This window comes from Aethalodelphis obliquidens, unplaced genomic scaffold (assembly GCF_003676395.1).
Source record: "Aethalodelphis obliquidens isolate GAN/ISIS:26980383/991018 unplaced genomic scaffold, ASM367639v1 scaffold44, whole genome shotgun sequence".
Lineage (NCBI taxonomy): Eukaryota > Metazoa > Chordata > Mammalia > Artiodactyla > Delphinidae > Aethalodelphis > Aethalodelphis obliquidens.
This window is the reverse complement of record NW_020837988.1, coordinates 900,967-922,983: the sequence shown is the minus strand read 5'-3', so window position 1 is coordinate 922,983 and position 22,017 is coordinate 900,967. Positions and strand designations below refer to the sequence as shown.

The following is a 22,017-nucleotide window of genomic DNA, read 5'->3' as shown; positions in this document are numbered from 1 at the left end:
ACAAATTAATGGTTTACCTCAATATTTAAAAATCAAATGGTAACATAGTTGATAATGATAGGATAAACATGACCCCCAAAATAGTTTTTCTTTCCCAGGTGGGAAGTTAATCATGCTATACTTCTCAAGTTGAAAGGGATCTATTTATTTTCAAAATATAAACTTAAAATTAAGAATTAGTCTGGATAATACTGAGCAATGTGAAGTCAATGATTCTCTACATAAAACTTGGGACAATGTGACTTTTACTAATTAGAAAGATAATTTTTCATAGATATTTTGAGCTAGGCCTGCATTTTGTTATAAGTATTAAATCTGATTATCCATATATTTCAAAATCCCGTTCTATAAAATTATAGTAACTATAGCAGAGACTAGAGGTTACCTCCATTTTGTTTAAGCTACTGTTTTCTGAATTTTCTGCTTATATAAAGTCAAATTTAAACCTGATACAGTAATTTACTTCTCTCAACTTTAAATTATATGCATATAAAACATATGTTTCCTGGGCTTCCCTGGTGGCGCAGTGGTTGAGAGTCCGCCTGCCAATACAGGGGACACGGGTTCGTGCCCCGGTCCGGGAAGATCCCACATGCCGCGGAACGGCTGGGCCCGTGAGCCATGGCCGCTGAGACTGCGCGTCCGGAGCCTGTGCTCCGCAACGGGAGAGGCCACAGCAGTGAGAGGCCCGCGTACCGCAAAAAAAAAAAAACAAAACAAAACAAAAAATATGTTTCCTAAAGGCATTCTTTCATACCTTAATTTCCCTGAAGATCCAAATGTATAAGTCTATAGTAATAAATATATTACTAATAATACTCACAGAAAATGAGTTACAAAACAGCTTACAAGCCATGCTACCAATTTACATACTTACCATATACACACACAAAGGAAAACAACGTGTAAGGATGTGAATCAAAGGCGGACAGTGAATCTCTAGGTAATGAAACTAAAGATGATGTAAGTCCTTCAATTTTACTTCCTAGATACCCTCAAATCTCTCCAAAAAATAGCTCTATTTTAGAAAACGTTGACTTAGACATAAAATTATGAAATTCACCGTATTCTTCTCCTCAGACATAAAGTTATGAAATTCACTGTATTCTTCCCCACTCAAACATTTTGGGTGTTTTTTTTTCCATAAATTTATTTATTTATTTTTGGCTAAGTTGGACTTTGTTGCTGCGCACGGGCTTTCTCTAGTTGCAGCGAGTGGGGGCTACTCTTTGTTGCGGTGCGTGGGCTTCTCACTGCAGTGGCTTGTCTTGTTATGGACCACGGGTTCTAGGCGCACGGGCTCAGTAGTTGTGACTCGCGGGCTCTAGAGCGCAGGCTCAGTAGCTGTGGCGCACGGGCTTAGTTGCTCCGCGGCATGTGGGATCTTCCCGGACCAGGGCTTGAACCCGTGTCCCCTGCATTGGCAGGCGGATTCTCAACCACTGCACCACCAGGGAAGCCCTCTCAAACATTTTGGAATCGAGGTTTCAATAGCTTCAGTGTGAAGTCAGTTATCCAGTAGTTTGAAGGATTGTGAATAATAAACACATTGCAAAGCAAGTACAAGACACAAAAACAAATGTTAGTGACTTTGGATCACTGAGGTGGATTATCAGGCAATTATTTCCACTTACTATCAAGAATAATCAAGAGTTAACTGTAAAGAGAAACAAAATTTTTCTTCCTAAGCTGAGATTTTTGAATTGCGTATTTTTTTCAGGTTATAAAAGTTTTGATGATATTATACGGAATTTGGAAAACACTGAAAGGTTTAAAGAAGAAATAAAAATTAATTCTACCATTAAGGAATAGCCACTATTAACAATTATAAATACATTCTCAAATCTTATACATATATACATGATCGTCTTAGTGTCTACTTATTTTTGCATCATTTGGATATAACATAATTTGCTTAATTATTTTCCTGTGATTGGATATATGTTATTAGCAATTTTTGGCTCTTATATAATACTGCAATAATTATCTTCTAATATATACATCTCAGTTGAAGTTTCAACTATCTCCATAAAAGATATTCCTGCAGGCATGAATGAAATTAAAGCTTTTGATCATTACTGCCAAATTGCTTCCTGGAAGTGTTTTGCAAATTTGCAATTCCACTCAAACAGTCCCTGAGAGCGGCTGTCTCACATCAACAATTTTTCTAATCTGTGCTAATTATATATATAAAAATAGTATCTCTTTTTAATTTGTGTTTTCCGCTATTAGAAAAGCTGAAATATTTGAACATCCCTATTAGTCCTTTTTTCAAATTCTTCCACAGAGTGTCCTCTAGTCCTTTGCCCATTTTGGGGGGAAATTTCACATGTTATACATGTCTTCCATATTTTCATCTATTGTTTCAAAATCAGCAAATGGCTCTGTACACAGTACTGATGCCTAAGCTGATATTCTGAATAACCAAATTTCAGTCAGTGATTCACCATTTTGCATTATTAAGATTCTCTGTATCATTACATTGAAATACATGCATGACTCAGTCATCTAAATGGACAGCAATTTATAAATACAAAGAGTGAGTAGTATTATTGTTATGTAAAGACATTAGAGATAAATAAAGTAATCCTGTAGCCAGTAAAGTCCTTAAATTGGGTAGGAAATAATTCAGAACTTTCTATTTCTAGGTCACAGAAGAATAAATTACACCACAGGTAGATGTAGCTTAAGGAGTGTAGAAACCACGAATTATGGGGCATGTTTTCTTTTCATCACCACTAGAAGACAGAGCTACAACCTGTAACACAATGATTCTGGATTCCTTTCTTTTGCCAGAACTAAGCTGAGGCAATTGATCTGTGCCAGAGGCTATTAACGGAGATAAACTCGGCTATTCGTCCCCCCTCCCTTTCAATAACACAAACAGTCCCCCACTTACAATGGTTCGACTTACGATTTTTCAGTTTATATGACGGTGCGAAAGCAATATACATTTAGTAGAAACCGAACTTTGAATGTTGCATTTTGCTTTTGTCCCAGGTAGTGATCTGAAGTCAGACGCTCTCTGGTGATGCTGGGCAGTGCGGCAGCCACGGCTCCCAGTCAGCCACGCGATCAGGAGGATAAATAACCCCCCCACTCCAACCATTCTGTACCCAAACCATTCTGTTTTTCACTTTCAGTACAGTACTCAATAACTTACATGAGATATTTGACACTATTATAAAACAGGCTTTGTGTTAAATGATTTTGGCCAACTGTAGGCTAATGTAAGTGTTCTGAGCACGTTTAATGTAGGCTAGGCTAAGCTATGATGAGCAGTCGGTTGGGTGTATTAAATGCATTTTCAACTTACAATGTGTTTATCAGGAGGTAACCCCATTGGATGTCGAGGAAGATTTGTAGACATATTGCTCTCACCAACATTCATGCAAACAGCAACCACCTACTAGGCCACTTCCTAGCCTCACCTATACAAAAATCTCCTCACCACCCTGTTTCAGCACCCCTCCCTAGGCTGGAAAATGCCAGCTTTAGAATTCAGTTATTTCCAGGAAGCCACCGGGAAATGCGTTGCTTCCCTAGCAGTGTAAAAAAAAGGGAGGAAAGACACAGTCCTGAAGTTTGGCTCTGTAGCTCCGTCACTTGTGTAAACCAACTTACATAACCTCCGTGAGCTTCAGTGTCTTTACCATCCTTATGGGATGATTGGGAAGATGGAGTTAACACAGGTGAGCTAGATGGGAAGGGAAGTGCTTCCCGGCGCCTGACACGGGAAACGTCAATCTTTTCCTTCCAAACTGTCTGTCATGAACTTTCAGAAGTGGCAGATGCCACTGGGAAGCAGCATTAGCACACAAAGAACTAAGTATGCTGCACGCTCACACACACTCATGTAAACACATTCACACACGCATGCTCACATGCACATACGGGCACAAAGAGCACACACTCGTACACACACTTATGTACACACATACATCACACATTCGCGCACACGTGCACACATATTCGTGCTCACATTTACAAAACACACACTCAAACAGCATACACATTCACGTACACATGTGCACACCAACCACACACACTCTCAAATGTGCAGACATATACTCACACCCATATGCACAAACCCCAAGCTCTCCTTCCTTCCTTCCTTCCTTCCTTCCTTCCTTCCTTCTTTCTTTCTTTCTTTCTTTCTTTCTTTCTTTCTTTCTTTCTTTCTTTCTTTCTTTGTTTCTCTTTCTTTTAAATCTATTTCAGTGTTAAGGTGGGGAATGACCCTCGGGCTAGTAGATGGGAAATTTTACTGATAAATACTTATCATTGAGTTTGGGGACTCAGAAATCAGATCCTATATATTGAAAGATTGGTCAATGTCTTAGAAATGAGAAAGTTCATTTTCTATAACTTCTTGAAGAAACATGTTAGAGCACGAAATAAAAGTGACGACCTGGATCCCTTTGTGTTTAGAAGCCCATCTGCCATAATAGCTTACAGGGTTCCATGGGTCTGCAGTTGCGGGTTAAGCAACATTACATAGCATGGGAAGACCACCTTCAACCTTGTTAAAATGTAGGATGATAACCATCGATTTGTGATTATAATTTCACTCTTTCTGCACCAGGTTGCCTGTGGGGGAGAAGAAGAATACTTTCTGGTACCTCAGCCAGCAGGGAAGGTCACTGCACTCTGGCTGGGGAGGGTACAGCTGAATTTTGGTAACAGGCAACCTGGTGATCTAAGCATTTAAGAAGAAAAACATTTCAAATAGAGAGGCTACTTATGGGACTAAATGGACCATATAATCACTAAATAGAGGGGCTGCAACTGGGCAGTTTCTTCTGATGGGCTCCTCTAATCCAAATTGCCTCTTCAGAATGAAAAATAGCAGATTTTTCTTTCTGTGAAAATATCATTAGAGGAATCAGTACTATGGCCTAAGTTCTAAAGTTTAATCTGATTAATTTTCAAGGACCCAAGCCTATCCAGTGGCCTGAAATGCCTTCAAAGAAAAAAATGATGCAAGAAGCCACCCTCAACAAACTTGCCATATTCCAGGAGTTTTTTATGGAATAGTCTATTAAAAGCTCAATCTGGAGATTCCTTATAAAAAGTTCCAGCAAAAGAGATTTGAATACAGCAGCAACTAACACAACAATGTAAAGCAGTTATACTCCAATGAAGATGTTAAAAAAAAAGACAAGGAATTAAAAAAAAAACAAAAAACAGATTTGAAAGAACATATACGGTCAGGTAAATATTCAGGAGTGAAATTTCTGGGTCATTTGGTAGTTCCAGTTTTAGTCTTTTTTTTTTTTTTTTTGGCCACATCACACGGCACGTGGCATCTTAATTCCCCAACCAAGGATCGAACCCATGCCCCCTGCACTAGAAGTGCAGAGTCTTAACCGCTGGACCGCCACGGAAGTCCCTATTTTTAGTTTTTTGAGAAACCTCCATGCCATTTTCCACAGTGGCTGCCCCAATTTACATTCCCACCAACAAGGTAGGAGAGTTCCCTTTTCTCCCCATCCCCGCCAACATTTGTTATTTGTGGTCTTTTTGATGATGGCCATTCTGACAGGTGTGAGGTGATATCTCATTGTGGTTTTAATTTGCATTTCTCTGATAATTAATGACGTTGAGCATCTTTTCATGTGCCTGTTGGCCTTTGGAATAATGTCTATTCAGGTCTTCTGTGCATTTTTTAATCAGATTGTTTCTTTTTTTGATGTTGAGTTGTATGAACTGTTCATATATTTTGGCTATTAAACCTTTATCAGTCATATAATTTGCAAATATTTTCTCCTATTCAGTAGGTCTTCTTTTTGATTTGTTGATGGTTTCCTTTGCTGTGCAAAAACGTTTAAGTTTAATTACTTCCCATTTGTTTATTTTTTTGTTTTGTTTTGTTTTTTTGTTTTTGTTTTTGTTTTTGCAGTACGCGGGCCTCTCACCGTTGTGGCCTCTCCCGTTGCGGAGCACAGGCTCTGGACGCGCAGGCTCAGCAGCCATGGCTCACGGGTCCAACCGCTCCGCGACACGCGGGATCCTCCCGGACCGGGGCACGAACCTGCGTCCCCTGCATCGGCAGGCGGGCTCTCAACCACTGCGCCGCCAGGGAAGCCCCCATTTGTTTATTTTTATTTCCTTTGCTTTAGAAGAAACATTCAAAAAAATATTGCTATGATTTACGTCAAAGAGTGTTCTACCTATGTTTTCTTCATTAATTGGAAAAGATACACACAACCCACTGTTCATAGCAGCACTAACAATAGCCAAGACAAGGAAGCAACCTAAGTGTCCATCAACAGATGAATGGACAAAGAAGATGTAAGGCTTCCCCGGTGGCGCAGTGGTTGGGAGTCCGCCTGCCGATGCAGAGGACGCGGGTTCGTGCCCCGGTCCGGGAAGATCCCACATGCCGCGGAGCGGCTGGGCCCGTGAGCCATGGCCGCTGAGCCTGCGCGTCCGGAGCCTGTGCTCCGCAACGGGAGAGGCCCCAACAATGAGAGGCCCGCGTATCGCAAAAAAAAAAAAGAATATGTAGTGTGTGTGTGTATGTGTGTGTGTGTGTGTGTGTATATATATATATACACACACACACACACAATTGTATACAATAATCAGCCATAAAAAAGAATAAAATTTGGCAATTCGCAACAACATGGATAGACCTGGAGAGCATTATGCTGAGTATGATATCACTTATATGTGGAATCTAAACAATGAAACGAATGAATATAACAAAGCAGAAACAGACTTAACAGATATAGAGAACAAAGTAATGAATGCCAGTGGGGAGAGGGAAGGAGGGAAGGGCAAGATGGAGTAGGGAATTAGAGATACAAGCTACTATGTATAAAATAAATAAGCTACAGGGATATATTGTATAGCACAGTGAATCTAGCCAATATTTTACAATATCTTTTTAAATGGAGTATAATCTATAAAAATATTGAATCACTATATTGTACACCTGAGAGTAATACAATACTGTAAGTCAACGATACTTCAATTTAAAAAAAAAAGCTTCATTTACAGTTTTAAAAGTCTATATATTTAACATTTTTGAAACAATAAATTTAATTAGGAAAATATCTGCAACAAAAGGGAGGATAATAGAACAATATATTCTCTCCTTTTCTGGAGCAAACCCAGCTATCCAGTCTGGGGCAGGGGAAAGGCTCTAAAATTTTTACTGCTTTCTTTCCATTCCTAGAGCTGTGAGGTAAGATGGGGGGGGGGAGGTCCAGTTTTAAGTGAATAGGTGACAAGTTAAAGAAAACAGTGGTTCTAAAACTTAGTGCTAAAAGAGGAAATCCAGGGTGGATGGGTTTTTGTTCAGCAAAATGCCTAAATAGGGCCTTTTGGTTTAGAAAGGGGAGTAACACCCACTCTCAAAGCTGACCCTCAATACGCGTCATGGAGAAAGATAAGGTGGGGGGAAGCAGAAGGCGGAGAAGAAGAAGGGGAAGGAGGGGGCAGGGAGGGGGGGAAGCAAGAGAGGTTGAGAGAGAGGAAGAGGGAAGAATATCGAAGGAAAGGATTGAGAAAGAAAAAGTAAAGCTGTTTTTTTTTTAAAGTTAAGTAACGGGCACTTGGAGATTTTGAATGACATCCTGGGAAGTGAGGGGCACACTGATTTCTGTAAAGGGAGGAGGAAGAGAAAAGCATCTTGGAGGAGATGTCGGACCACACCCCGTGAAGGCAGGTGAATCCTGAGGAAGACGCATCCCGGAGGAAACACCTGTGCGGAGACAAAGTTTACCAGTCGCGATGGGCAGTACAGAGCGTGGAGATGGCAAAGTAAACAACTCTTTCTGGGACTTTTATAAAAAGGGATACAGAGACGGAGCAGTAGCTAGAAAAAGATGTGAGGTAACAGTAAGGTTTTCTTTTTAAAACAGTGGTGATATTATTGCATATTTATATGCTGATAGAAATGCTCCAGTAGAAAGGGGAAAAAAAATAAACATGGAAGATCATTCATCAGAAGAACAAAATCCTTAAGTAGGAGACAGAAGACGGGATCCCGGACACGAGGTTTGCCCTTAGACGGGATCTCAGAGAAACGAGGCGGAGGGCAGAGACCCTGGTACAGACATGGCTGAGATGGTAGACTTGGTCATGGGAAGACTGAAAAGGGTCTTTTCTATTTTCTCTGCGAAAAAGGAGCAAGGTCATCGGCTGAGAGAGAGGACAGGGACGATGGCTTGAGAAGGGCTGAGAAGAGAAACAGCCACGTTGGGGAGTTGGGGAGAGGACAAACTAGCGAAATGCGGTAGGATTGCCAGGCACGGTTGAGAGCGTATGTGAGGCCCACGTTCGTGAATCGAAGTGGGACCTATTAGCATAATTGTGAGGTTTTCTTTTTTTCCAGCAACGTTCAGCTGCTCTGGTGCAGGCCCAGGAAAGGCAGCTAGAGCCTGGGGTGGGCTTTGCCAGCATGTACTACAGGAGGAGAAGAGGCCAAGGACGTTAGACATAAACAAAGGAGCAATGTCAGTGACCGGTCACGGAATTCTGGTGGGTAAGGAAAGCTATTTAGGCATTATGTAAACCAAACTTGAAGGGCTCAGATCCATTTCTATTGGCCTGAAAGTCGATGCATTCCTTTTTGGTGATGCTCCTCAAACTTCAGAATGCGAAGAATTATCTGGGGACTTTGTTATAAATGTAGATTTGGGGGCCATCCTCGGAAATTCCGGGACACAGCATTTTTTTCCTTTGTAATAATTACCAGGCGATACTGATGCCGGGGTCTGTGGACCATTCTAAGAAAACTCTTGCCTCGCAGTTGTTTTAGGTGAAAGCGTTTAGGAGTCGAATTAGGGAGAGGGTAACTGGGTTACCTAGGTAATTACTTACACTTTCCATTTCACAGCCATGCAAGGACAATGTTCCGAATATTTGGGTTTCTCAACCAGATAATTCAAAGTAAGCTACCCTGGAGTAACACTGCAATGGCTGACGCGATAAATTCAGTCACTTTATTTTTCCATTTCCATTAGGTTCCTTGGACAAACACATACAAGGATGACACTTAATTTTGAATCAGGAAACCAACTTAGCACGGTTTTACATCAGATGCTTCTGTTTTCCAGAAAGCGAAAGAACTGTGCTCTGTTTGGGGAGAAAAAAAAAAAAACATTTTAAGAGAAACAGTCATCTCTTTTTTTTTTTTTTTTTGATGAGAAACAGTCATCTCTTAAATCTGTTAAGTAGCCAAGCCTAGTCAAATACATTTTATAAACGTGCAGAGTGCATCGATCACGTGAATGAAAGCATTCCGTGTGAGCTTCAAGCGATGCGAGAAAACTCCGGGAATGATAAGGCACTCGTTTCCAAGAGAGAAGATAAAAGATTAGGTATAACTCTGACAGTCAAGATTAAAAGAAAACAACTGTATCAGCCCTTCATGTAATCGCCAATGCACCAACAGTGCTGCATCTGTCTGAAGACTGTAAACGAGAACAGCACGAGGAAGTGCATTAACAAAGCTCTGTTTGGTTTTTTAAATTATCTTCCGCTAATATTTTTTCTGCTGATCTGTGCTAGGATTATTGTGCTTTGTCAACTTTAGTATATAATGTCTCACTAGGGCTCTGCTGTGTTTTGAACAATAACAATTTATCCAGTGCATTTCTAACTATTTGTAATTATAGTGATAATAACCACCATTATTATCATTGTGTACTTACTCCATGTCACGCATAATATTTCTAATCATCAAACCTATGAGGTGGGTATTATTTGCTAGTTATCATTTCCTTCTCTCTCTCTAGCTGGCCACTTCTCAGACCCCTCTCTCCTCTAATCTGCTCCCAACTCTCTCCTCTGCCAGCTGATACAGGGCTGTCAACATTCTTGAAGCATTTCTAAACCTGGAGGCAATAATAGCTTCTGGCTGGCTCCTCCTTTGTAGAAACAAAGATATGTAGACCTTAAACCTGAAACTAATGCTCTGTGATGACCTAGAGGGGTGGGATGTGGGGGGAGGGTGGCAGGGAGGCTTAAGAGGGAGGGGATGTGTGTGTACGTATAGCTGATTCACTTTGTTCTACAGCAGAAACTAACCCAACATTGTAAAACAATTCTACTCCAGTAAAAAAAAGTTACTGTAGGCAATGTTAAAAGAAAATCACATTCTTGGGGAAGATATTTTCATAGCTTGTAATTAAAAAAAAAAAAGTTTTGTATCCAGAATTTATTTTAAAAAATAAATTTAAAAAAAAACCCTGAAACTAATGGCTTTAATGCTGGCCATTATACCCTTCTTTATCACCCACAAACACAATATCATCTTCCTTAAAATGTTTAGCTCTAACGAACACTTTGCGCTAATGGGTACTTTTCAAACTCCAGGAATTGCCGAAGGAAGGAAAGAAATGTTAGAAGACCTATAAACCAATGACCATTGACATGAGTTACTTTGTAGTTTGGGGTGAGTTCTTTATCATTTGGGACCAAGAGGTGATCAGTATTATTATTCAGTATTCCACTCAATATTATTATTAGTATTCAAGCATAACCTGGAATTATACATGATGGCATAATTCAACACTCATCAAATAAAACCACAACCCTGAGTTTTAAGGAAAAGAAAAGGAAAGGAAAATGTGGGGAAACTAAATACAGCTTACTGCTTCATCTTGGTATTTCCTCCTGCCCCACTCTCTTCTAAAAACTCCAGTGGCCACATTAACATGGCTTCTTTCAGTCATCAGGTAATAAAAGTACTGATTATGGCGAAGGACAAGCGTAAGTGCTAGCGAAACATTCCAGTGTTGGACTCACCCTTGAAGCATTTGGGGATTTGAATGGCGCCGTCTATGCACTGGGCGTCCTCTGTATAGCTACACTTCTTCTCCTTATTTTTGCAGAAGAAAGAAATTTTTTGGCCGTGCAGCATCCCATTCTTAAATTTGTCTTGGATATTCACTCTCTCTCCTTCATATATCACGGTAGCTTTTTTAACAGATAATTTACAAGACGCTGAAAGAGACAATATTTGTAGTCAAGACAGGACTTCATTTACTCTTTCTTAAAGAGAATGTAGCATTTGAACCAGTAGATGTTCAGACCTGAAACAAAGTGCTCAAGACGAGAAGGTTCTAAGATAGCAAGTAACATCAGTATCATTGCTAACTGTTGCTCCTTATCAATAGAACCTTCAATCATGGCTTCCAAGATCGCCTTTTCTTCCCCTGGAGTAGCCACATAAGAAGGTCAGAGCAGGGCTTCCCTGGTGGCGCAGTGGTTGAGAGGCCGCCTGCCGATGCAGGGGACACGGGTTCGTGCCCCAGTCTGGGAAGATCCCACATGCCGCGGAGCGGCTGGGCCCATGAGCCCTGGCCGCTGAGAGGCCCGCGTATCACAAAAAAAAAAAAAAAAAAAAAAGGTCAGAGCAGAAGCATCAGATACTAGGCTTCTGTGCAAAAGAACTTCTATCAGATACCTGCCCTTTCAGGTAAGCGTCCCCTATCAGATACCTGCCCTTTCAGGTAAGCGTCCCCGCCCCACTCAGCTCCCATTTATTGAGTTGCTGCACCACCCACCAGCCACTGTGAGTGTTGGCTCATAACAGCTCATAAATGCTCCTTTCTCTGAAAAATGCCCTTCAGCCATAAGAGAGCCACCTCTCCAAGGAGAGTATGCACATCAGTCCACAACCCCAGGGTCAGGGAAGGGAGCAGCCCGCAGCCTATGACGGGCTGAGAAGGGGATCAAAATAATCAGGTCCCCTTGCCTCTCGATAGGATGGACTCCCATGGTCCAGAGCTCCCGGGGGATTAAACTGAAGTTAGACTCCAGCTGAGCCCACATCCTCGTTCAAAACATGGTCCCTGGCTTGGCAGCGTCAGTATCACCTGGGAACCCAGTAGAAATGCTAGTTCTCAGGTCCTACTGCAGCTCCAGCAAATCAGAGACTCTGTTTAAACAAACCCTCTAGGAGATTCTGATGCACAGTGAGGTTTGAGAACCAGTGTCCAGCTCCATCCTACCTGCCTCACATTCTTTTTCCTGAGACTCACTTAATAAACCAACTGTATTTGAATCCCTGTCTCAGGCTCTGCTTCTAGGGGACCCCAACCTAGTCATATGTCATTTTGCCTGTTGTGCCTAATTGCCTTTTCTATTTAAACTGTCCAACCCAGACTTCCCTGGTGGTGCAGTGGTTAAGAATCCGCCTGCCAATGCAGGGGACATGGGTTCGAACCCTGGTCCGGGAAGATCCCACATGCTGCGGAGCAACGAAGCCCGTGTGCCACAACTACTGAAGCCACATGCCACAACAACTGAAGCCCACATGCCTAGAGCCCGTGCTCCGCAACAAGAGAAGCCACAGCAGTGAGAAGCCCATGCACCATAACGAAGAGTAACCCTCACTCACGCAACTAGAGAAAGTCCGCGCTCAGCAACAAAGACCCAACACAGCCAAAAGTAAAATAAACACATTATTTTAAAAAGACAAAACTGTCCAGCCCACAGCAACTTGAGCAGAAATGCAGCGCAAAGTCGGTGTTCTTTGCATAAGCATGACACGGACCAGATCAAGGATAGACACCTAACTCAGAAGCAACAAGCATCTCAGGGAAAAGACGCCAGTGAGTGATGCATCCTTTAGTTGAGAGGTCCTGGTGTAGCATCAAGCCAGGTTCAAGGTGAGTAAGCAGAGAAACAGATATGAGAGAGACCGTGAGGCCAATGAGACGTGGAAAGAGTAGCAATAGTTCCTGACTTTCAGTCGCAGTCCTCAAGAGGACCCGTTGTGTTTCATTTCCTCATAGTCAATGTCCATACAATTGCCTGTTGCCTGTTTATAATTCGTCACCATTTCCTGGAACTAGCCGGAATGTGTGGTTGGGTTTTGCCACAGTGAGAAGGGTCTTGACTAGAACAAAGCAAAAAAGGATGCTCATGGGCCAAGGCTTAAAAGCAATTATAGGAGGCCCACACGATCTTCCACCATATTATCAAGGCTTACAAAATATGTCTACTTCATGCAGTTTCATCTCAAACAGGATTGCTAAGCGTGAAGTTTCCCCATGCCCATATAAATCCCAGTAGCTGTGAATCAAGTCTGAGAAACAAAGTGGAAGATGACTGGAACAAGAAGATGGCAAGTAAAGGCGATCTACTCCATGAACTGGGAGGCAGGTCAAGACCTTACCCCTATTTCTTACCTTTACAACTTGGCTGTGCAGACCATTTTCCGAATTTGCCACATTCTACTTCTTCTGGTCCATCCAAGGCGTATGTATCATGGCAACCATAAGTGGCTTTATCCTTGTAATAAAGTACTTGCTTTGCAGGATAGTTCACAAATCCATTGTCTGGTCTTGATGGGAACGGGCATTTTACTTCTAAAAAGTTTAAGCAGTAAGACGTATTAGTATAAATAGCGTGGGGTCCAGTGGTTACGGAATAGCCACGCGCTTGTCTCTCTTATACCACTGAATCACTGGGTGTTCCTGTGCCTAGAACACAATTTCTGGGGACCTTGGTGCTTAATTCTGTCCCCTTTATCTTATCCTTGTGAGACTCTGGATATTAAAATAGAAACAACAACACTTTGAAAGAAAATTAATGAGTTACCAAGTGCTTTGGGCTTTCACATAATCACAAGGTAGTACTTATTGCAAACTTCATCTGCACACAGTCTAAGATGGTGGGTTTGAAAGACGGAAAAAGTCTGTCTCTTTTAACCAACAGACCATGAAATTAAAACACAGCGATTCCCTCTATGCACACTAGAACAGCATTATTTGGATTTTAAATGTTAAATCTAATTCTTATGACTGTCTTCAGACTATACAAGAAACCAGCATGAAGTGTGAAGGAGAAAACTGAAGGCTTCCCGGCTTTCTTTAGATCCTCAGCAGTACAGCCCCAAGCCCGTATCCCTATTTACCCCAGTAAAGAAAGCCAGGCTGGAGGGAGGAAGTCTAATGAGATGGTTCAAGGGGACCAAATCCAGTGCTGGGCTGCTTGGATCAGTTTTGGCTCTTCCACAAATTGAGTGCAAAAGAATCTATGAGTCTATAATAACGCTAAAAAGAAATAGTTCATGGAAGAAAAACTCTTCCCTGTAGAAAAATTCCAGCTAATAAATATAGAAAGAAAGATAAACTTAGAAAGCCACCATTTTGTAACCACCAATGTCTCAGTTGACTGAGTTCAAGGATTATCAGTGGATGCTAAAATGACTGCTAGAGAATGAATATTCTCACCGTCTCAAACTATCACCCACAGGTTGCTTACTAATTCAATGAGAAAGAGATGCCTTTACCGAGAGAAGAGGGGCATACCCCACCTGACCAAGGGATCAAATCGAGCATGACAGCGATGGACTGACACCATGTGCCTTCTGATGTGATGGAGTGTATTCTTAAAAAAAAAGTATTGAACTCAAATCCAATCATGAGTAAATAATCGACCAAATTCACATTGTGGAAACTTCTCCAAGACAACTAGCATGTACTCTTCAAAAATGTCAGTGAAGGACAACCAAAAAGGCAGGGGAAAACTTAACTAAAGGAAACCAAAGAGCTGTGACAACTAGACGGAATATGTGGTTCATGATGAGATTTCACAGAGAACAAAACACGTGTATAAAGGGTGCCTCTGGATCAGCTGGGGCAGTTTGCATATGAAGTAAACATTGTTAATTGTATATAATGTAATTGTTTAAATTATTATTGTTAATAATTCCAAATATGTTAAATGTCTTGGGTACAGTGATAACATATGACAATGTTGTTCTTCGGACATTCATGCTGCTGAAGTGTTCACGGGTAAGTGTCATGATGTGTACAACTTATTTTCACATGATTCAGGGGGAAAATAGTATGTCTACAGAAGGAAAGAGAGAGAAGGTCACAACGTGCTGACGGCTGATCTATCTATGTAAATGGCTGAAAAGAAAAAGAACCCACTGCTTAGGACTTGGGAGAATTAAATGAGATGACACATATATAGGAGGAGACCAGTGCCTGGCCCAGAGTTTAGTCCCCCAAAAGGTGCTAGGTATTAGTAGTAGTAGTAGTTTCCCTATGCTAAAAAGCACTTACGTTTGAATCATTCAGTAGATATCTGTAACACCCACTGCGGGAGAAGGTAACAGTCCTTAGTATAATTCCTGGTGTGCGTCATAAATTCTACTTGTTATGCAGTGGGCAAATTCAAAGGTAGTAATGAGGAGTCAAATTAAAGGAGAAAGAATTTTCAAATATATTTTTAAATCAAGTATTCTTGTGATTCTTAAGTTTAGGTAAAGACTGCAAAAGCTTATATCGATCTGACTGCAACCCAGTTTTTCGCCTGTTTCTTAGGACTCGCCAGTTTAATCCAGCCTCACAGTAACACTCAGCTGTCCATGCACACACCCTGCTCCTTCACACCCCCAGGCTCTCGCCATCCCGCGCCCTTGTGTGGTATGCCTATGCCGTTCCCCCATTCTCCGCTGCTCCCGCGAGCCCTTCCTCTGGGAAGCCGCAGACAGACCCCTGCATCACAGCTCATCTTCCTGAGCTGAGTCAGGTCTCGCTCATCTGGCATCCTGGGTACCTGGCAGATGCCGGTAAACATGCGTTACACAAGGTCATTAGAAACCCTCCATGACAGAGAAATTTTCAATCCTCTTCAAAAAAGAGATTCTACACTCCCATGATGATTCTGTCTCATCATTGCACTCACCCTTACATTCTGGTAATTCTGTCCAGTTTCCATGTTCTGTGCAGGTAACGGTGTCATTTCCAAACATTGCGTGCTGTGGCAAGCATTCAAAGACGGCCTTGCCTCCATACAGGGAGCTGTTCCCAGACAATGGCTGATAAACACTAAGTTTCGCAAACTTCGGTGTGGGTGGCGGGGGGCAGGTTACAGCTGGAAAAAGAAGGGACTATCATTTCAATGAAAAGAGTTGAGTCTTTTAAAAGTACTCTTTACAGAACAACAACAACAAAAATCCAGAGATTAACTTGGGAAAATGCAAACTTTGATCAAATACCAGGGTAAACACAGTCAGCTGGAGAAGCCAAAGAAGAAAATATGATCTGGAAATCAGATGTCTGAACCAGTCAAAAAACTAAAAGATGGGGCTTCCCTGGTGGCGCAGTGGTTGAGAGTCCGCCTGCCGATGCAGGGGACGCGGGTTCGTGCCCCGGTCCGGGAAGATCCCACGTGCCGCGGAGCGGCTGGGCCCATGAGCCATGGCCGCTGAGCCTGCGCGTCCGGAGCCTGTGCTCCGCAACGGGAGAGGCCACGACAGTGAGAGGCCTGCGTACCGGTTAAAAAAACAAACAAACAAACAAAAATCTAAAAGATGAAGGAAATCTAGGTCTTGCCACCACTGATTTGCCTGCTACGAGACCACGTTGCTTATGATACCACACGTCTTAGGTCCAAATGCCACCTTGGAAGACGTTCCTGAGAGTCAGAATTGGCGAAGGACTTTGCTGAGGGAACCTCCTGCAATAGCTGCTGATGACGACCAGTCATCTGTGACACCTGAGCGACATCGTGGTCCTAGTTTAGGTCTGTTTGTTCCTGTGGAATACCTCCTGCTTCTGTACTCTGTCTGTACGGAGCTTACACAAGCAGCTTCACACAGAGACTCAGTGGGTTGCCGTCCTGACCTAACTAATCTGGAGTTTCAGTGTTAGCGTCAGGGTCAGGGTCAGAGTTTATCATTCCAAAGCGGTTGTTTCATCTTCCAGAGTAAGATGTCAGGATGGACAGTCCCCAGAAAGGCAACCAACCATTTCATGGAGCTGGGACTGAGGGGTTTCCAGGGTGTAGATCTTATAGTGGTAAAACCAGGGAAGTCCCAGGCAAATCAGCTAGTCACCTCCCTGTAACTGGGACCCACAAACTCACGAGCACAGACAGGAAGTTTCTGACTCCATTCTCCCTCCTTAGTGCATTGAACAGAATTAGCTCCTTTCAGATAAAACCTGCAAAGGGAAAATGTAATCCACTAAATTATAAAATAATCCACCCATGGCATCTCAAATGTCTTTTCTGTTAAGCATTGCTGCAGATTAATACTATTGGCTTCTCGGGACGTCTCTGGTGGCACAGTGGTTAAGAATCTGCCTGCCAATGCAGGGGACACGGGTTTGAGCCCTGCTCTGGGAAGATCCCACATGCCACGGAGCAACTAAGCCCGTGCACCACAACAACTGAGCCTGTGCTCTAGAGCCCACGAGCCTCAACTACTGAGCCCACATGCCACAACTACTGAAGCCCACACGCCTAGAGCCCGTGCTCCACAACGAGAGAAGCCACCGCAATGAGAAGCACGCACACCTCAACGAAGAGTAGCCCCCGCTCGTCCACACGCAGCAACGAAGACCCCCTCCCAAAAAAATACTATTGGCTTCTTTTCCGTCTTATGATACTGTTTTCCTGAGAGGCTTAACATTCCTCTGAGGCTCATCAAGTCTCCCAGCCTAAGGCTGCAGGGAACTGCTGAAGCATGGGAAGGTCCCATCGCTAGTGGGTATGGAAGCCAGCCCTACCCAGTGCCCAAACCCCTGTCTCCAACCAGCTGGTCAGGTTAACTGCTTCCAAGCAAAGAACCACCTCTTTTTCAGGATCACAAAAGTGAATCAAACCGAATAATCCCTAATATTCCTTTTCTGAGAGCCTGCTGACCCAAATGTTTAAAAACAATGCAGTCTATTTCCATTGCAAATGTACCATTGTCCCCGAAGCCAGTTTGTTCAAGGTCATTCATCATGAAGCCTACCAGTCAATTGGTGTTTCAGATGAAAGGACTGCCTCTCTTTCACACACAGTATTTCTTAATCTCTAATCACAAACAAGCCTCCTCTGAAACTTTGCCCTGCTCTACAGCGGATGAGCTATCGCCAGTGTCACTGATGGTGTATTTGCTCGTGAGGCAGGGAAGTCATATGACCAACCATAAGTGCTTTCTTCTGGGGATGCTGTGAGGATGAAGATTATGTTTGACATCATCACACTCAGGCTTCTCCATAAAATTCTCTTCCACGAGGTCACAGTCGATGAAATTAGCCTCATAACTAAAGCCCAAGTCCGATTACTAAAATATTTTAACCCTCATGCCAAGATTTGGCCCAGAGATCATAAAGAATTATCACCCAGTTTCAATAATTTCAATGTACTCCTCAAATAAGTAACTAATCAGGAGCAGAAAACTTAGAACGTTGACTTCATATTTCACGAGCTGCTGTATTCTCCACCCCTTACCCCGCCCTCAACACCACTGTGGATTTGTATTCAGTGATTTTTACTCGGCAAGTCCAGCCTAAAGACTAGAAACGGACCAGCCTTGATGATTAGCTTGAGGGCGCAGGAATGGGCTGCATCTGTGAGCCAGAAGTCCTTACCCGGTATTGCAAGAAAAATTGATCGTGTTGGGATATTCAAAAGTTGTATAGCGTACAGTTCCGTTTTCTAAGATTCCAGCAAAAGGACATACTCTGGCTGTGATTTAAAGACATAAAGGTCAATTTCCATTTATAGAATTTACTATTAAGATTAAAATGTATCAACTCATTTCTATTATTTGATCCAGTAACTCTACTGGTAACTATTCTAAGAAGATAACTCAAAATAAGTCAAATGATATCGGCACCAAGGCACCCATTGTATTGTTTGCCATGCAGCATGCGGGATCTTAGTTCCCCGACCGGGGATCGAACCCTCGCCCCCTGCAGTGGAAGTGCGGAGTCTTAACCACTGGACCGCCAGGGAATTCCCTGTATTGTTACTTCTAATGACAAAAACCAAACAGTCTAAATGTTCACTATCATGGTATTATTTTAATTAATGGTAATTAAAGGGTAAATCCACCTGAAATATGATACGGCCAATAAAATATGGATTATGAAGACTACAGAGATATAGTCCATGCTTCTGATATGCTAGTGAAAATAGAAAAACACAAAATGGTGTCAACTCACTGCAATGAGGAAAGTATACACGCGGAAAATAACTTGAAAAAGAAAGTTGTTAGTGTTCCAAAGTTAAGGCTGATTTCCGGAAAAATTTTCCCTAATGATGTTACAGTGGTTTTTCATTAACAATTACGTTTTGTCTTTTTTAATCAAAAAGCATATTAAAATCACTGCATGAACACGTATCGTTTTCACAAATGGTATCACCCATACAACCAAAGTAACCAGAGCTCGGAGAGGTCCATACAGTTATTTTTGCTGCTTGGCTTCTACATAAAATTGCCAGAAATCCTCTCAGGTGGATTTTGTTCAAGAGCCGACTGTGAAAAAATAACGCCAGCACGCTATCACGGAACCACGCTCTGAGGAATAAGTAAGAGCAACCATCGGGAATTCCCTGGCGGTCCAGTGGTTAGGACTCTGCGCTTTCACTGCTGAGGGCGAGGGTTCAATCCCAGGTCCGGGAACTAAGATCCCACAGGCTGAGCCACGTGGCCAAAAAATAAAAAAGCAACCATCTACCATAAAGTCAGGTATCTGTGAATGTATATATACATATATAACTGTTATATTACATATGATATATTATTATATATAATATTCCTGTACATTGTTAATTTAATATATTTATATTTTATTATAAATATAATTTGTAATATAATCTCCACTTCTCTTTTCACATCGGCAGTGTTTTCCTCCCCTTTTATCGTACCAAGTCTCTTCTTAAAATCTCCCCTAGTTCCAGGCTGTGCTGCAAATAGCACTTACTGTCCTTAGCCTCTTCTCCTGTGGAACTCCCCACAGACCCTGCTGTTTCTTCACAGCCCTCCACTCCACAGTTCTGCTGGCTTTCTGTACCGCGAGCATGACAAGGTAGGTCATCTTCCCAACATGTCCAGGATGTGAATGACGGGGAGAATGCATGAGATGGAGGCTGACTTACGTGTGCATCTCAGAGTGTTGATGGGCCAAAGTCCTGTGAGCGGGCAGGTGAACCTCCGGATCCCTCCCCGGGACACGTAGCCTGGCTGGCAGGAGAACACGATCTCCTCCCCGGGGGCATAGGATGTTTTTAACGGAACAACTCTGGCAAATGGTAAGTCATCTGGCTTGGGACAGACTGAAACAGAGCACAGAGCAGTTGCCCGAGAAATCTGTATTTGCAGGTTTAAGTTCAGCTATAGCACACACAGATGAAAAGTATTTCGTGCTACCAATAATATGCACGCTGAGTTCTGTACCAAATGCTTGAGTTATGCAATACCTCGGCTAATCTCACCAACTTTTGAAGGGCGCTATTGTCATCTCCATTTCACAGGTCTGCACACTGAGGCTTAAACAAGGTAGATATCTCATGCGGGAACTTTAGACAGGGCTATATCAAAGAACAAGCACCAATCCGCTCTCTCAAGCATCCACCCTAAAGGGAATTTAACTAATCATTAGGAATCCCTGGCATATTATACAAGGGGGACGGATATATGAATTATTTTTTTCAAAAGCAAAGAGTACTTACTTCGTCCTGCAATAGCAACGTGGCAGAGAAAACTTGAAAACAAGAGGAGCACGGGAGGAATCATCATGGAGGGTTCACACTGGCACTACCGAAGTGGCTTTCCTCTACTAAAAAGAGAGCTGTAAATATTAAAGTGCTTAAATATTAACCATTTTGGGGTGTACTTTTATCTCTGTCAATAGAAGATAAAGGATCATGGTTTGAAAGGAGCTCCAAGACCTACATTCTTTAATCATTTACTTTTCACTTTGGCGGGTCTGTTGTGAAATCTTTGGTAGATGGTTTCTGTCTTCACGACATTTATGTTAATGGCACACAACAGCTCGGTCTCGCCTCTGATGCAATCCTGGTAGTTCCAGGTTGCCCGGCCTCTGGTCCAGACGTCTTGCTCTCCATCCTTGGTTTGTGTAGCGGTGGATAGAAAATGCAAAGGCTGAATTACCCGCTCCACCCCCAGCCTTGGCATGCAAACTGAGGACCATCGCTTATTTTCAGGTCTCTTCACCTCTAAAATGACGTTCCAGGTTCCAGATATATGAGCAAAGAACATCTTCACAGCAGCATCTAAGATTATAAAGCCTAAAAAACTGAGGTCACCATCTTCTCTCACAAACTGACTGCTTCCTCTCTTATCTGCAGAGAGTAACACGACCCTCCTGGTAGCCAGTTTCCAGCCTCAGCACTACCCTTGCATTCTCAATCTCCTCCCACACCAAACCAACGCAAAGCCCCGCTCATCCGTTCCGAAGACTCCTTAGGCCTGTCGAGCCAGATTCTGGATCTGTTTGAGGGATTGGGAAGTCGATGTGAAATTACAGGTGTGGACACTAAGAAGTACAGAAGTCGAGTAGGAGAGGATGGGCCAAGGCTGATGATGCTGTTTAAAAGGGCTCAGAGCAGACCATCCAGGACCCCAGAGTTCTCCTACATGTCACTCGCTCTGAGGGACTGAGTATACAAATGGACAATGGCTAGACAACGTATAAAAACAGAGCTCTGACCCACAATCTCTAGCAATCGGCCAAACTTAGAACCAACCAGAGAAAAGCAAGTGTGTTCCTCTAATCGAGCACATAGGATGCCCGGCTTCCAGTCAGTCCACATCCAGCTTCCCCAAACCAACGCCCTCCCATCAGGGCACACTTGAGGCTTTCCCTTTTCATCCGCAGTAAAGTTTTCCCATCCTTTAACAGGTTTGGGGTGTCTGCCAAACACGAATGATGATGGCTAACTGCCTTCCGGTAGCAAGCTCTGAATACATAGCCTTTGCTTGTTCTCATTTGGGTGATGGTGTTTTATATCCACAGGTCTAAAGCTCCTTGGGACACATCAGTTTGAGAAATGTTCTTGTCAGACAGAGATTCTTAATGATGTTGCTAATGAACATGATGTTCCGTGCTAAGGAGAACAGTGTACTGCCACTGACATAAAACAAGGGTCCTTCCCCTTTGTGGTTAAATCACAATCTTCACACACACACACATGATGTTCCGTGCTAAGGAGAATAGTGCACTGCCACTAACATAAAACAAGGGTCCTTCCCCTTTGTGGTTAAATCACAATCTTCACACACACACGCACACTCCACCT

At 42.6% G+C, this 22,017-nt stretch overlaps 1 protein-coding gene across 2 annotated transcripts; it reads right to left on the bottom strand.

The window, feature by feature from the left end:
- Nucleotides 1–8,936: 8,936 nt before the first annotated feature.
- Nucleotides 8,937–20,525, bottom strand: APOH (apolipoprotein H). 2 transcript variants are annotated; one of them, XM_027080429.1, is made up of 8 exons: nt 20,428–20,491; nt 19,855–20,031; nt 18,342–18,438; nt 16,846–16,922; nt 15,664–15,852; nt 13,152–13,331; nt 10,762–10,959; nt 8,941–9,087 (listed from the first exon to the last, which is right to left on the bottom strand). In XM_027080429.1, the coding sequence occupies exons 1-8, from the start codon at nt 20,489–20,491 to the stop codon at nt 9,032–9,034; spliced, it is 1,038 nt and encodes a 345-aa protein (XP_026936230.1). In that variant the 3' UTR covers nt 8,941–9,031. The 2 variants fall into 2 exon arrangements, with proteins under 2 accessions (XP_026936231.1, XP_026936230.1); XM_027080430.1 differs by lacking the exons at nt 16,846–16,922; nt 18,342–18,438 and having other exon boundaries at nt 8,937–9,087; nt 20,428–20,525.
- Nucleotides 20,526–22,017: the final 1,492 nt, after the last annotated feature.

What these genes read in the sequence shown, in the direction of transcription:
- APOH (XM_027080429.1), bottom strand. Translation starts at nt 20,491, where the DNA reads ATGATTCCTCCCGTGCTCCTCTTGTTTTCAAGTTTTCTCTGCCACGTT. An exon ending in GAAACTTCCTGTCTGTGCTC is followed by an intron (nt 15,853 to 16,845) that starts GTGAGTTTGTGG and finishes TTCTTTTTCCAG; the next exon opens with CTGTAACCTGCCCCCCGCCA. An exon ending in AATCCCCAAATGCTTCAAGG is followed by an intron (nt 9,088 to 10,761) that starts GTGAGTCCAACA and finishes CTCCCCAAACAG; the next exon opens with AGCACAGTTCTTTCGCTTTC.